The sequence below is a fragment of the Schistocerca americana genome, chromosome 3, assembly GCF_021461395.2.
Source record: "Schistocerca americana isolate TAMUIC-IGC-003095 chromosome 3, iqSchAmer2.1, whole genome shotgun sequence".
NCBI classification, from domain to species: domain Eukaryota; kingdom Metazoa; phylum Arthropoda; class Insecta; order Orthoptera; family Acrididae; genus Schistocerca; species Schistocerca americana.
Genome location: NC_060121.1, coordinates 961,300,354 through 961,315,299, shown reverse-complemented (window position 1 = coordinate 961,315,299; position 14,946 = coordinate 961,300,354). Strand labels below are relative to the sequence as shown.

The 14,946-nt window shown below is 44.3% G+C and overlaps 1 protein-coding gene across 1 annotated transcript in view; it reads left to right on the top strand.

Annotated features, from left to right (window-relative positions):
• The window catches only part of LOC124606586 (facilitated trehalose transporter Tret1-like), a 38,945-nt gene that overhangs the window by 16,481 nt on the left and 7,518 nt on the right, over positions 1–14,946 (top strand). The window contains exons 3-4 of the mRNA XM_047138572.1: positions 1,517–1,825; positions 11,587–11,695. Coding sequence (XP_046994528.1) covers positions 1,517–1,825; positions 11,587–11,695 — 418 coding nt within the window. The remainder of the gene's footprint in view (positions 1–1,516; positions 1,826–11,586; positions 11,696–14,946) is intronic.

Sequence of the window (14,946 nt, the reverse complement as noted above, 5' to 3'; positions counted from 1 at the left end):
TAAAATAGTCCCCCATTCAAATCTCAGGAATGTGACTACTGTCATCATCAGCAAACACAAAAACTGGCGCTCTGCGGGTCGGAGGGTGGGATGTTAGATTCCTTAATCGGGGAGATAGGTTGGAGAATTTAAAAAAGGAACGAATAGGTTAAAGTTAGGTATAGTGTGAATTAATGAAGAGATGTGATAGGAGGAACAGGACTTCTGGTTGGGTGAATACATGATTATAAACACAAAATCGAATGCAGATGTTGCAGGAGTAAACCCAATGATGCAAAAAAAATTGGAAGGTTGGTAAGCTAATATGAACAGCATTCTGAACGCTTATCGTAGTCAAAATAAACACAAAGCCAACACCCGCCATAGGTTGAAAGTTAGTTAAGGAAGACGAAAATCTATTTGTGATGAGTGACTGCAACAGTAAGAAAAGCAAGAGAAGGAAAATACAATATAAGCTTTCACGGCTGTGTTGATGTCACAGAAAACTTCCGGGCTGTTTAGGCCGTGGTCGATGTATAAAGCTTTCTTCTAACTGCTGCTTTCAGTCGCGAATGCTGGCCTTACCAGCGATAATCTCGTACCGGGTGTCAGGTGATACACTGTGGTGCCCTCTAAGCTACCTTGGCGCCCCCTCGAGTTCTGGATGCAGTTCGCCATTCTAGCTCTGTAGAATCACCCGCAGTCGGAGACCCAACGTTAGGAAATAGTTTTATATATCTGCCATGGTCCAATAGCGAGAAAGTTTTAAGTGAGGTGAGAAGGAACAATAATAGGAGAACATAAATTGACTGCCGGAACTATTCTGCCACGCTGGACGCAATTGAATCGTTAATCTGCTCGCAGAGAACGGGCTTATTTACGCATCCTGATACGAGCTTTATAGCGTACAGCACCATCTGGGAGCAGCTTTTGAAACTATTGTTTCGAAACTTCCGCATAAAATTCTTACAGATTTCACAATAAACATACCGTTCACCAACTGCGACATAATCGCGTCTACAAACAGTGATCCAATACTGTGAAATGCCTTTTTATTCCAGTCACTGATCACAGTATGACTTCTTTAGACGATGACCGGTTTCAGTCTGTAATGACCAGCCTCAGATCTCTTTTACACCATGTCCTAAAGTGATACGGCCATAATGGCATCGTCAAACCATATAAATATAATCAGTATAGCATCGTCACATAGATTTAAGATATGGTGTAGAATAGGCCACATCGTCCACATGTTTTGACGATGCCATTATGGCCGTATCACTTTGGGACATGGTGTAAAAGAGGTCTGAGAATGGTCATTACAGACTGAAACCGGTCATCGTCTAAAGAACTCATATTGTGATCAGTGACTGGAATAAAAAAGCAAACATACCGTTTCTTGTGTTCTTCTATCGAACTTTGTCTTCGTTTTATTAAAAAGAGGTTCTATGTTGGACACCCCTTATGGTGGCATACCCATTTGGTCTTGAGTCTTGAGACCTGCTGACTGGGACGACATGATGGTCTCTCCTTACAGGGAGCAGTGGAGGAGTCCAAGGAGAACGAGGCGTCGGTGCTGGACCTGTTTCGGTCCCGCAGCTGCCGCCGCGCTCTGGTCATCGCGCTGGGCGTGGTCTGCGCCGAGCAGCTGGCCGGCATCAACGCGGTGCTCTTCTACAGCCAGAGCATCTTCAACGCCGCTGGCGGCGACGTGGACAGCCGGGTGGCGCCCATCATCGTCAACGGCACCATGCTGATTGAGTCGTGCATCACCCCCTTCCTGGTGGACCGCCTGGGCCGCAGACCCCTGCTCATCTTCTCCTCCACTGGCATGTCTGTCGCTCTGGTGAGAACTCGCTGCGCAGAAGTGTTTCACTGCCACACAGCCAATTCTTATGAAACATGTTTAATTTGTACCTGTTCCACTGAAGTAAACAGTGGTGCACAGAAGAAAGGAGGTGGGTGTCATTATGAGCATAAGGTGCACTGTTACCAGATTTCTCCTTCCCCCCCCCCCCCCCCCCCCCCCCGTCTCCAAGGTCATCAACTGCTCCTCCACCACCCTCCTCCAAAAGCATGGCAGATCTAGGGAGGAAGGAAGGGGGGGGAGGGAGGGAAGAAGATGGAATTGGATGGAGAGAGGGAAATTTGGCAGTGCTGCATGCGGCAGGGAAGTCCTGCAACAGAGCAGCCTTTGAACGACACCCAATCCTACTCGCACACTTTATGCCATTTTTCTCCCTCTTTGGTGTTTTTGACCTCCACTGGCCTCTTTCACTGCAGTCATCTGGTCTCAGATTTTGTCTATTGCATCCTGTGTGTATTTTTCCCATCTTAGCGCTGGTCATACTCTCCTTCTTCTTTCAGGCAGCTCCCATTTTTAAAATCTTCCTTGGCCACCTGTGGTTAAGCATTCACTGTACGTGCCTGTACTATGGAAGTGTTCTAGTCTTCAAAGATTTTGCTGTGGAGCACTTATCTCCATTCACCCCTATACCTCCTCATTTCATATCCTATTTTGCCTCACTGACTGCAGGCATCATCTCATATAGTCAATTTCTACTGCACTAATTTTCTACATAACTCTTCTTGTTTGAGGCCACATCTCACCTCCATACACAAATATCTTCTCTGCCACAGTGTGAAATATTTTTTTCTTAGTGTTCTGCCTAATATTATTATTCCATATAATCCCATGCAAAGCTTTAGTAGCTCTCTGTCCCATTGCTATTCTCGTATTAACATCCTTGTCACATATGCCAGAGTTATCTATTATTGTTCCCAAATATTTATAGTTTCCGTAGGATTTTACTTCTCCTTCCTCTGTGCCAATTTTCACCAATCCTGCTGCATACACATACACTCAATCTTGTCAGATTTATTCCCAAACACTACTTGGTACATTCCTGTTTAAACTTCCTCATCATGTATTCCACATACTTTTGATCTTGAGAGAATATTAAATGGTTCAAACGGCTCTGAGCACTATGGGACTTAACATCTGAGGTCATCAGTCCCCTAGAACGTAGAACTAATTAAACCTAACTAACCTAAGGACATCACACACATCCATGCCCGAGGCAGGATTCGAACCTGCGACCATAGCGAGAGAATATTAACTAGTCATCCGCAACTAAAAGAAACTGAAGAGTATCGTCACTAATCTTTATTACCGTGCCTCAGTGTTTCCTGTACCAGCCATTCAATGTGTATCCGAAATAAATATTAAATAGGAAAAGCGACATTCCACAAACTCGTTTTATACGTTTGTCAAGGAAAATATTTCGAGTAACCTTGTTTCTCATTTTAATCACTTCTTTCGTGTTGTTGTGTAACTTTTTAAGCCATACATTTCTCTCTCCAAACAACTCCTCTCATTGCATAGTCTAGGGACATTGTCATACGCTTTCTGAAGGCCCACAACGATCATGAATACACTTTTATTTTTATTTCTGTATTTTTTCCAATAATTGCCTGATACAGCGAATGTTATCAAGACATGATCGTCCTTGCCAGAAACCATTTGGGCCCTAACTTAAATGTGACACGCATTTTTCTATTTTCTTACTCAAAATATTGGAAAAATACCTAGCTATTGCTGGGATGAAACTCATTCCTCTATAAATTGTGCGTACTGTCTTGTCACTTTTTTTATATATCGAGGAGGCATATGAAAAATTCATTAAGTAGGTGAATCTTCTCCCACCTCTTTTCTTCCCTAGCAAGTTTTCACAGATATTTTATCACTACACTTCCTCCATACTTTAGATGATCCATTCGTATATTCCAGGCCCTGGTGCTTTGTTTAGATTTGCTTCAGACAGCGAGGTTTTTATATGGTCCTCTGTTATTTCTATAGTGTTCTCTCCTAAGATATTAACTTCTTCTCCTTTCTAGTTCAACCTTTTTACCTGCAATAACCTTGAATAATGTCATATCCACTCTGAACCAGAAACTTTTTTATAATATTCTTGCAATCGTTGGTATTTCTTATTTTGTAATAACTTTCCAAGCTTTAGCAGACTTATTATATTCTACCGAGCCAACTACGTTCCAGCCGAGCCTGTTCCAGTCTGCATTCCTCTCCACCCTGTTGCCTGATCTTGACATATAAGTCTATTGATTCTGATGTCTTGTCACACAACCATCTCACATATGCCTTTTACTTTTCCAGAATAATGTCTTCCAACTCACTGGAAAACCCTTTTACATATTTATTCTTCTTTTCAACCTCTCCAAGGGCTTCTGTTTCTTTCTGTGTTGTAAGTAGTTGTGGTACCTTCTATTCTTTCCATGTTTTTGGAACCTATTGTGGTACAGGATTTTGATGGTATGATGTCAGAGAAGGTCTGTCTTAAACATTATTTCCTTATATTCTGTAAATTAATGTTCCATTATCGTGATAGTTAGTCTTGCTCTGTTCTAGTATATTTACTCCACTACCTTACTGTGACTTCTAGCGCACTCTCGTCGTCAACATACGCTTACGTCTGCGAGCAATGTGTTCCTTTTCTTTTGTCACCACCATGAGCTCTACAGTTGATTGTGGGCTCTTCCTACATGTATTTATGGACATATTTATTCTGGAAAAAAAAGGTCCCAAGTTAAATGATTCATTATAATCTAGTTTAATAAGCTATGTTAAGTACAAAACTTTTATACATAATCAGCACAATCTCCTGTGACGAAGTGCCTAGCTTATGGGTCTTGTAATCGTAAAGTCGCCAGTTCCAATATGACTAGTCATAACTTCTTTTTTATTTTGATTTCAATTCCTTATTTGTTAGTAACTGTGTTGCGAAATCGGCCTCAGGTGGGTCTCGCAATTGTGGCGTAGCGTCCTGCTGTTAGAGTTCTAGAGTAGTGGTGGGGTGCATTGCTACATGCTGTAGCACAACGATGCATTTCCACAGTCGGATAGATGACGGGAAGCGAGCTGCTGTCGCAACACACCCAGCCGGAGCCATTAGCAGCACTTCCGACTTCCATCAGCGCCGTGCAGTCGTCAGTCAGATGTTGTGGCCAAGCAGGTAGAGCCTCACCGAGCTGCGTGCTCAACTAGACGAAGCTTCCGGTGTATGGGCCGTCAGCTAGCCCTGACGGTTCCAGGCTTCGAAATGGAACCGCTGAAGCGAGGCCACTCACTGGGTGCGATCGCCTGACTCTCCAGCCAGCCTCCGAGAGTACTGCGCGGCCCTGCCAGCTACGGTGGGCTGCGGGTGCTGTTCACCACTCAGCAGTCTCAGCACACCTGCTGCAGAGATGACTCCCGCCCTGCATCAGCATGGCTACACGCCGCCAGCCACTGTTATGCTGTCACAGCATTCTGCTGCCTCACTCGACGCTCATTAGCCACGCCCAGCTCCTAACCGCAGTCGTTGACCTCCCGTGTGGAAGCAATGGTTATTAAAGATGTTGTTGTGGGGCGAGCATTCTTGACTCGGTGCTCGCCGCGGTACTGCAAGGTCCCATCCCACACCACCTGCAAACGTTCGCAGCTCGTGGTCTCGCGGTCGCGTTCTCGCTTCCCGAGGTTCGATTCCCGGCGGCGTCAGGGATTTTCACCTGCCTCGAGATGACTGGGTGTTTGTGTTGTCCTCATCATTTCATCACCGTTCATGCACGTGGCAAGACTGGACTGAGAAAAGGTTGGGCGTTTGTACGGGCGCTGATAGCCGCGCAGTTGAGCGCCCCACAATCCAAATATCATCATCATCATCATCACCTCCTGTGTGCTCCATTCTGCAGCAGAAGCGACCATGCTGCAGCTCTGGCAGCAGTAACGTGATCTACACACGTACAACCCCATCACATGTGGTGTCTGACCATTGCAAACGCAAATGTTAGTTAACAAATATTGAATCATAAGTTTTTGAGAAAGATTACTCCGTTTTATTTTAATTTGCAAATAGCAAAACAAAGAGACACTGCACAACAAATTAAAATATGGTTCCGAAAAGTGGAACATCAAACACAAAATGAAATACAATTTTCTGCTTCTAGAGACCTAACAGTATTTTTGATATATATATATATATACTGAGAAGTAATTTTGATATATACACTCCTGGAAATTGAAATAAGAACACCGTGAATTCATTGTCCCAGGAAGGGGAAACTTTATTGCCACATTCCTGGGGTCAGATACATCACATGATCACACTGACAGAACCACAGGCACATAGACACAGGCAACAGAGCATGCACAATGTCGGCACTAGTACAATGTATATCCACCTTTCGCAGCAATGCAGGCTGCTATTCTCCCATGGAGAATGTAGTCCTGTGGAACGGCTTGCCATGCCATTTCCAACTGGCGCCTCAGTTGGACCAGCGTTCGTGCTGGACGTGCAGACCGCGTGAGACGACGCTTCATCCAGTCCCAAACATGCTCAATGGGGGACAGATCCGGAGATCTTGCTGGCCAGGGTAGTTGACTTACACCTTCTAGAGCACGTTGGGTGGCACGGGATACATGCGGACGTGCATTGTCCTGTTGGAACAGCAAGTTCCCTTGCCGGTCTAGGAATGGTAGAACGATGGGTTCGATGACGGTTTGGATGTACCGTGCACTATTCAGTGTCCCCTCGACGATCACCAGTGGTGTACGGCCAGTGTAGGAGATCGCTCCCCACACCATGATGCCGGGTGTTGGCCCTGTGTGCCTCGGTCGTATGCAGTCCTGATTGTGGCGCTCACCTGCACGGCGCCAAACACGCATACGACCATCATTGGCACCAAGGCAGAAGCGACTCTCATCGCTGAAGACGACACGTCTCCATTCGTCCCTCCATTCACGCCTGTCGCGACACCACTGGAGGCGGGCTGCACGATGTTGGGGCGTGAGCGGAAGACGGCCTAACGGTGTGCGGGACCGTAGCCCAGCTTCATGGAGACGGTTGCGAATGGTCCTCGCCGATACCCCAGGAGCAACAGTGTCCCTAATTTGCTGGGAAGTGGCGGTGCGGTCCCCTACGGCACTGCGTAGGATCCTACGGTCTTGGCGTGCATCCGTGCGTCGCTGCGGTCCGGTCCCAGGTCGACGGGCACGTGCACCTTCCGCCGACCACTGGCGACAACATCGATGTACTGTGGAGACCTCACGCCCCACGTGTTGAGCAATTCGGCGGTACGTCCACCCGGCCTCCCGCATGCCCACTATACGCCCTCGCTAAAGTCCGTCAACTGCACATACGGTTCACGTCCACGCTGTCGCGGCATGCTACCAGTGTTAAAGACTGCGATGGAGCTCCGTATGCCACGGCAAACTGGCTGACACTGACGGCGGCGGTGCACAAATGCTGCGCAGCTAGCGCCATTCGACGGCCAACACCGCGGTTCCTGGTGTGTCCGCTGTGCCGTGCGTGTGATCATTGCTTGTACAGCCCTCTCGCAGTGTCCGGAGCAAGTATGGTGGGTCTGACACGCCGGTGTTAATGTGTTATTTTTTCCATTTCCAGGAGTGTAGTATCGTGTGCTTTCAACTGTATGCGTTTACGCCATTAATTGTGATACACCCTGTACTCTCGCCTGACACCACTGAAGTCGCAGATGACGGTGGTTGGGGCCAGTGGAATGCACGCTACGGGGCGTCTGGCTCGGAGCTGTCCTCGAGGTAACCCACTTGTAACAGTGTGACTGCGATGCCAACTGCTCCTCAAATTCCTGCTGCAGATACAGTACGATGCGCAGAGCCGTACGCCGAACACGATGGTTTTCCCTCTCTGTAGTGCCACACCGCCGTCCAGAGCCCCTACTCCGCAAGCCACCCAACGGTGTGTGGCGGAGGGCACTTTACGTGCCACTGTCATTACCTCCCTTTCCTGTTCCAGTCGCGTATGGTTCGCGGGAAGAACGACTGTCTGAAAGCCTCCGTGCGCGCTCTAATCTCTCTAATTTTACATTCGTGATCTCCTCGGGAGGTATAAGTAGGGGGAAGCAATATATTCGATACCTCATCCAGAAACGCACCCTCTCGAAACCTGGCGAGCAAGCTACACCGCGATGCAGAGCGCCTCTCTTGCAGAGTCTGCCACTTGAGTTTATTAAACATCTCCGTAACGCTATCACGGTTACCAAATAACCCTGTGACGAAACGCGCCGCTCTTCTTTGGATCTTCTCTATCTCCTCCGTCAGACCGATCTGGTACGGATCCCACACTGATGAGCAATACTCAAGTATAGGTCGAACGAGTGTTTTGTAAGCCACCTCCTTTGTTGATGGACTACATTTTCTAAGGACTCTCCCAATGAATCTCAACCTGGTACCCGCCTTACCAACAATTAATTTTATATGATCATTCCACTTCAGATCGTTCCGCACGCATACTCCCAGATATTTTACAGAAGTAACTGCTACCAGTGTTTGTTCCGCTATCATATAATCATAGAATAAAGGATCCTTCTTTCTATGTATTCGCAATACATTACATTTGTCTATGTTAAGGGACAGTTGCCACTCCCTGCACCAAGTGCCTATCCGCTGCAGATCTTCCTGCATTTCGCTACAATTTTATAATGCTGCAACTTCTCTGTATACTACAGCATCATCCGAGAAAAGCCGCATGGAACTTCCGACACTATCTACTAGGTCCTACATATATATTGTGAAAAGCAATGGTCCCATAACACTCCCCTGTGCCACGCCAGAGGTTACTTTAACGTCTGTAGACGTCTCTCCATTGATAACAACATGCTGTGTTCTGTTTGCTAAAAACTCTTCAATCCAGCCACACAGCTAGTCTGATATTCCGTAGGCTCTTACTTTGTTTATCAGGCGACAGTGCGGAACTGTATCGAACGCCTTCCGGAAGTCAAGAAAAATAGCATCTACCTGGGAGCCTGTATCTAATATTTTCTGGGTCTCATGAACAAATAAAGCGAGTTGGGTCTCACACGATCGCTGTTTCCGGAATCCATGTTGATTCCTACATAGTAGATTCTGGGTTTCCAAAAACGACATGATACTCGAGCAAAAAACATGTTCTAAAATTCTACAACAGATCGACGTCAGAGATATAGGTCTATAGTTTTGCGCATCTGCTCGACGACCCTTCTTGAAGACTGGGACTACCTGTGCTCTTTTCCAATCATTTGGAACCCTCCGTTCCTCTAGAGACTTGCGGTACACGGCTGTTAGAAGGGGGCAAGTTGTTTTGCGTACTCTGTGTAGTCTCTGCCAAGACTTTCTGCAATATCGCAGAAAGAACATACGGCGGCTCGTAGCCCTATTTACGTGACCTCGTTCAGTCTCAGTGAGGTGTTGGTAATGGCGTCTTTGTCAACTGAAAGACATTCCTGACAAACATGAGCCTACCACGTCCAACCTCAAAGGCAACTAAAGCTCACGACCGCTACAGAATGTATTGAAAGCAAACCTGATTTGCGTCTTCATACTGGTGCTGCTAGCGCCATTCTTACGGGGTTTGCTAAAAATTGGTGGGTATCATCTTTGGGATGTAAAAACGCCCAGCAGCTTTCGTTTACATCGCAAATCACCTTCTTGGTCTTGAGAATTTTTTCCGTCAATGTGTTATTTAAATCTGTACGGCAGTCTCATTAAAATTCTGATGATGACGCAGGTCAGCACTGCTTAGATTACTTCTTTTCTGTTGTTGCCACTTTGGATTTCTTTGTATGGCACACTATCTTCATTCCGTTTCTGCTTTCCTTACACCGTTTCCTTGTTTCCTTCTGTTTCTCCCCATATCCTGTATTATATTCAAACTATTTGGCCTAATCTATTGTATCGTAAATGAGGGAGAATCCTGTCGACTTTTCCATCTTCAGATGTGTAGAAGTTCAGTACAAACGCCATATTTGATGAACTTAAAACATTTTAGCAAGCTTCTCCCTTATGTTTGTTTTCTGCACAGGTGGCAATCCTTGATGGAAATCACCGACACCCGCCAGCTTACTACATCTGATTTGTCTGAATCCTATCGTTTGGGCTGTTGTTCGCTCACTCATTATTATTTCAATGTAAAAGTATCGGAGGAAAGAAACGGTACACTCAAAGTGCTATCTCAAATATAAATCGAGAGAAAGGAACACAAAATATTGAACGAAAGAACGATGGAGCTATCTTTGAAATGAAAATTTGTGCTGGCCCAGGACTCGAACCCAAATTTCCCACTTATCGCGGGCACTCTAACCACTTCGGCTATCCGTACATGACCCCATACCGAGCCAATCTTCCTTATGTAAAAGTGTTTACGTCCCATAATGCTTGCACACCGATTGTGTGATTCATGCATAAAGAGATACATCGTTTATCTCCTCAGTTCGACTTGTTTGAAGTATAGTTAGTGCAATGTCCGTATTTGGTGGTGTCTATATAGTGCATGGGGGCTTAATAAGAAAAGGGGCTAATATTAATGAATAAATGCAATAATTTTAGTAGCTGTGTGACCAGTTACGAAGTCTCGTAACCGGTTGGCCCTGACTAGTATTAGCACGCAACGTGACTGCATAAAATAAAAATAAAGAATGACAAGGAATTTCCATTAACACAATTGATTAATTAAGTCCCCTGCAACTATAAAAGCTACGAAACAGCAAAGCACAAGTGTAACTGTTCTGTGTGTGGTAGTGTGGCTGAACGTACATGTATCTGGCTCGGTTCTTTCTCAATACGACAAAATATTTTAAACACCATTTACAATGAACTAATTGAAAAATCAGAAATACTATAATTACACATAGAAACCAGAATTACAAATCTAATAAATGAACACGAGCCAGATGCTTTGTTGACTGTACCTGTGAGCAAGAGGGATTGTCATTAAAGAAAACTGAAATACCTTTTTACCTCATTATATATTGAGGAAAATATTCCGTTACACCAGCATCATAAATCAAAAGCCCATCTCCTTTCTCAAATATATTCTGACAATTGTAACTTCTTCCATCTATGCATTACACCAACCGGACAGCATCTGCTCTCTCGCCCAGCAGAACAACAACTGCCCTTGACACCCTCTGAACTACTATTACCCAGTGGAGGCGGCGGAATGGTAATCTTTGGCGCAATCTCTGGCGCTGTGACTCAGTGTAGCCACTTCTCAATAGTTCGATGCAAACGTTCTTCAGAGATGCATCTAATTTAATATAGCCCTAGATCCTCAGCAATGTGTGTTCCTTCAGATATGCATGCAGCTCTATGTATTTGAAAATTACAAATTGAATATTATATTACCTCACCCGTGTGGTTTACTATGGACACATAAAAATTTGTGTCAGACCAGGAATCGAATCCGGGCTTCCCACTTATCGCGTGGGGACACCTTAACCACTTCGGCTATCTGTGCACACCTCACGGGCAGACACAAACTTCCATATCTCATAGTATCTATGTCCTATAGCGCTTGCACACAGTTCGTGTGATTCCTGCTTAGGGAGAAAGAATATTCTTTCCATCAGTCCTCCTTGCTTTTGCGCGAAATACAGTTAGTGCAGTGTCTGTAGTTGATAGTATCTGTACAGTTCGCTCTATGCATGTGTGACATTTGCGTCTAACTATACGGATACTGTTAGATACACACACTCCACTAACCCCTATGATGCGTAACACTAAAGTAACTATTGTAATGCATCTTTATGTTTCAGACGGTTTTAGCTGTGTATTTCTACCTGAGTGACACGGGAAAAAACGTCGAAGACATCGGCTGGCTTCCAGTCACTGCTCTCGTCTTCTACATCGTCACCTACACCTCAGGTTTGTTGTTGAACTCTGATCACTATTCATGAGTTTTTCTAATGGAAAAAGCGTTCAGATCTATTATATGCAGGCAAGGTGTGTCAAATGAAACATTTGAAACATAAACTGCAGTACATAACAGGCTATGAATAAAAATTTAACCTCATGATGATTTAATTTTGGGATGTATCAAAAACCAGTTCTTGAATAACACTAAATTAAATTGATCGTCCAGGACTGATAATCAATGAAATTTCTCTTTTTCTTTTAATTCTTTAAGGGAATTGTAACTGCCTGCTGATTACATTAACTTCTCATGGCATTTATTCACCAATTACTATAGTAAACAGACACTGTGTTAGAGGCTTGAAGAGCTACCAGTTAGTCACTCATGCAGAACACAGCTTACTGTGCTCAGACCATGAGATTGGGAATTTGGGTATGGCGACTCCAGCCCATACTTCAAGCATTCGCAGCTAATCATTCATAAATGCAAGATGGCTGTTCTAGCCATGTTGAGCTATTGGGAAATTAAAACAAATAAAAAAAATAAAAAATCAAGATAGCAGAAGCAGCTACTCTGCTTACAGCCATTATGGTGCCATGTCCAAAAATATGCGAAAGATATCAAATTTCCACAATTTTGAAAGTAGATCAACGGTCAGAATGTTTTGTATCATTTTCAATCCGAACGATCTGAATTTCGCGCCACGTTAAATATCCGTATTATTTAACAAAAAATTGTATAAAAGGTGTGATTTGCGGTATTTTCGTATCTCAAATATGTAAGCCTAGATGTCAGCAATACACACACACGCACACACGCACGCACACACACGCACGCACACACACACACACACACACTTACCGGTCAAGAAGTGCTTGTGAGCGTTCTCAGTTTCACCTCTGTTCTATACTTACATGGTGTAAGGCACAATGGACCCTCAAATTAAATATCTCCACATCTAAATTATTTTACAAAGATATGATAGTTATCAAGTGTCATAATATTAATTTAGTGTCTAAAATGCCCATAAAATACTTGAGCAACACAAAAATACAATGTTTATGTAAAGTGTCAGAATGTTGTTTCCCCTCTCCCCCCCCCCCCCCCAACACAGATGTGTGTGTGTGTGTGTGTGTGTGTGTGTGTGTGTGTGTGTGTGTGTGTGTGTGTATGTGTGTGTGTGTGTGTGTGTGTGCGTGCGTGCGTGACTAAATTTATACCAAAAACATGACCATGTACTCTTAAATTAATTGGCTCATGCTATTTCCACATCTAAACTGCTATAAAACACTTGTGGCTATAAAATCATTTTATTCAGCAAGATAACACACAATTTGTAGACCTAAATGGGGCACTGTATAAAAACAAACCTGACCAAGGCTATGTCTGCTCAAAAACTACCCCGATTAAAATACTATTCTAAGCAGACAGACACAAAAAAATACCCAGTCTGAATTTGAATAGGTCAGGAGTCCACTACACGCAGGAGGCAGCTACACGGGTAGCAGGGGCTACCATGACTGAAGAGTCCTCTGCTGACATGCAGCGTCCATGGATGGTGTAAGGCACAATGGACCCTCAAATTAAATATCTCCACATCTAAATTATTTTACAAAGATATGATAGTTATCAAGTGTCATAATATTAATTTAGTGTCTAAAATGCCCATAAAATACTTGAGCAACACAAAAATACAATGTTTATGTAAAGTGTCAGAATACCCATACACGTCCATCCGCTCGATACAATTTGAAACAAGACTCGCCCGGGTAGGCAACATGTTTCCAGCCATGAACAGTCCAATGTCTGTGTTCAGGGGCCCAGGGGAGGCGCGCCGTTATCAAGGGTACACGAGTGGGCCTTGGGCTCCGAAAGCCAATACAGATTATGTTTCGTTGAATGGATCGTACGCTCACACTTGTTGATGGACCAGCTTTGAAAACTGCAACAAAAGCATAAGAAGCACACCATGGCTGCACTTCTGCCACTTCGAACGATTCTCTTCAGTCGTCGTTCGTCCCGTTCTTCTAGGATCTTTTTACGGCCGCAGCGATGTCGGAGATTTGATGTTTTACCGCATTCCTGAAATTCACGGTACACTCGTAAGATGGTCATACGGGGAAATGCCCACTTCATCACTAACTCGGAAATGCTGAGTTCCACCGCTCGTGCGCCGCCTATGGCCCCACATTAAAACTCGCTTAAATCTCGATAATCCGGAATTGTAGCAGCGCTAACCTACATAACAACTGCGCCAGACACTTGTCTTATATAGGCGTTGCCAACCGCAGTGCCGCATTCTGCCTGTTTACATATCTCTGTATTTGAATATGCATGCCTATAGCAGTTTATTTGACGCTACAGTGTACTAGTTCTATCCTTGTACCCCGGAGCTATCACCTTGTTCTCACAGTTCAGTATCTGTGCCTTACTTGTTGACAGGATCAAGGAAGTTCTATCTCTGACTTGTGGATGAAAGTTCAGTCTTTGCATCAACTGTAAAATAACACTTTAAAGGAACCAAAAATTTTTTGCGTTCTTTGCAAAATATGTGAAGATTTGTCCTGTACTACAACAAAACACACATGGCTCTTTTATTGGTTCGACTGGTGTAACTTACAAGTTAGGGTGGTGGTGGTGGTTAGTGTTTAACGTCCCGTCGACAACGAGGTCATTAGAGACGGAACGCAAGCTCTGGTTAGGGAAGGATTGGGAAGGAAATCGGCCGTGCCCTTTCAAAGGAACCATCCCGGCACTTGCCTTAAACGATTTAGGGAAATCACGGAAAACCTAAATCAGGATGGCCGGAGACGGGATTGAACGGTCGTCCTCCCGAATGCGAGTCCAGTGTGCTAACCACTGCGCCACCTCGCTCGACAAGTTAGGGTTCATTATTAAACATACCAAGGCTGACCACTTTGAGGCATTATGCCACTTCTTACTGTGTATTTACAGTCGTTTTTCTTTATTTCATTAACGACATATAAATTACAGTAAATTTTTTGAAGTCATCTATCTGATATAGAAGTTAGCTGTTACGCTCTGTGAAGTAACATCTGCGATTTGGTTTATATTGCAAAGTCTGTGACTGTTATATTGTGAAGTTCGTTTTTGCTCTCTGATGCTCTGGAAGTTATTATTCGTGAGAGCTCAATTGAAATTCTAATACTTCATTGGATCTTCTGGAGTGAGAGAGAAATGTGGAGATATATATGTTACCGAAACGGAATATTAGTTTTTTTCTTTTTTTTGCCGTGAGATT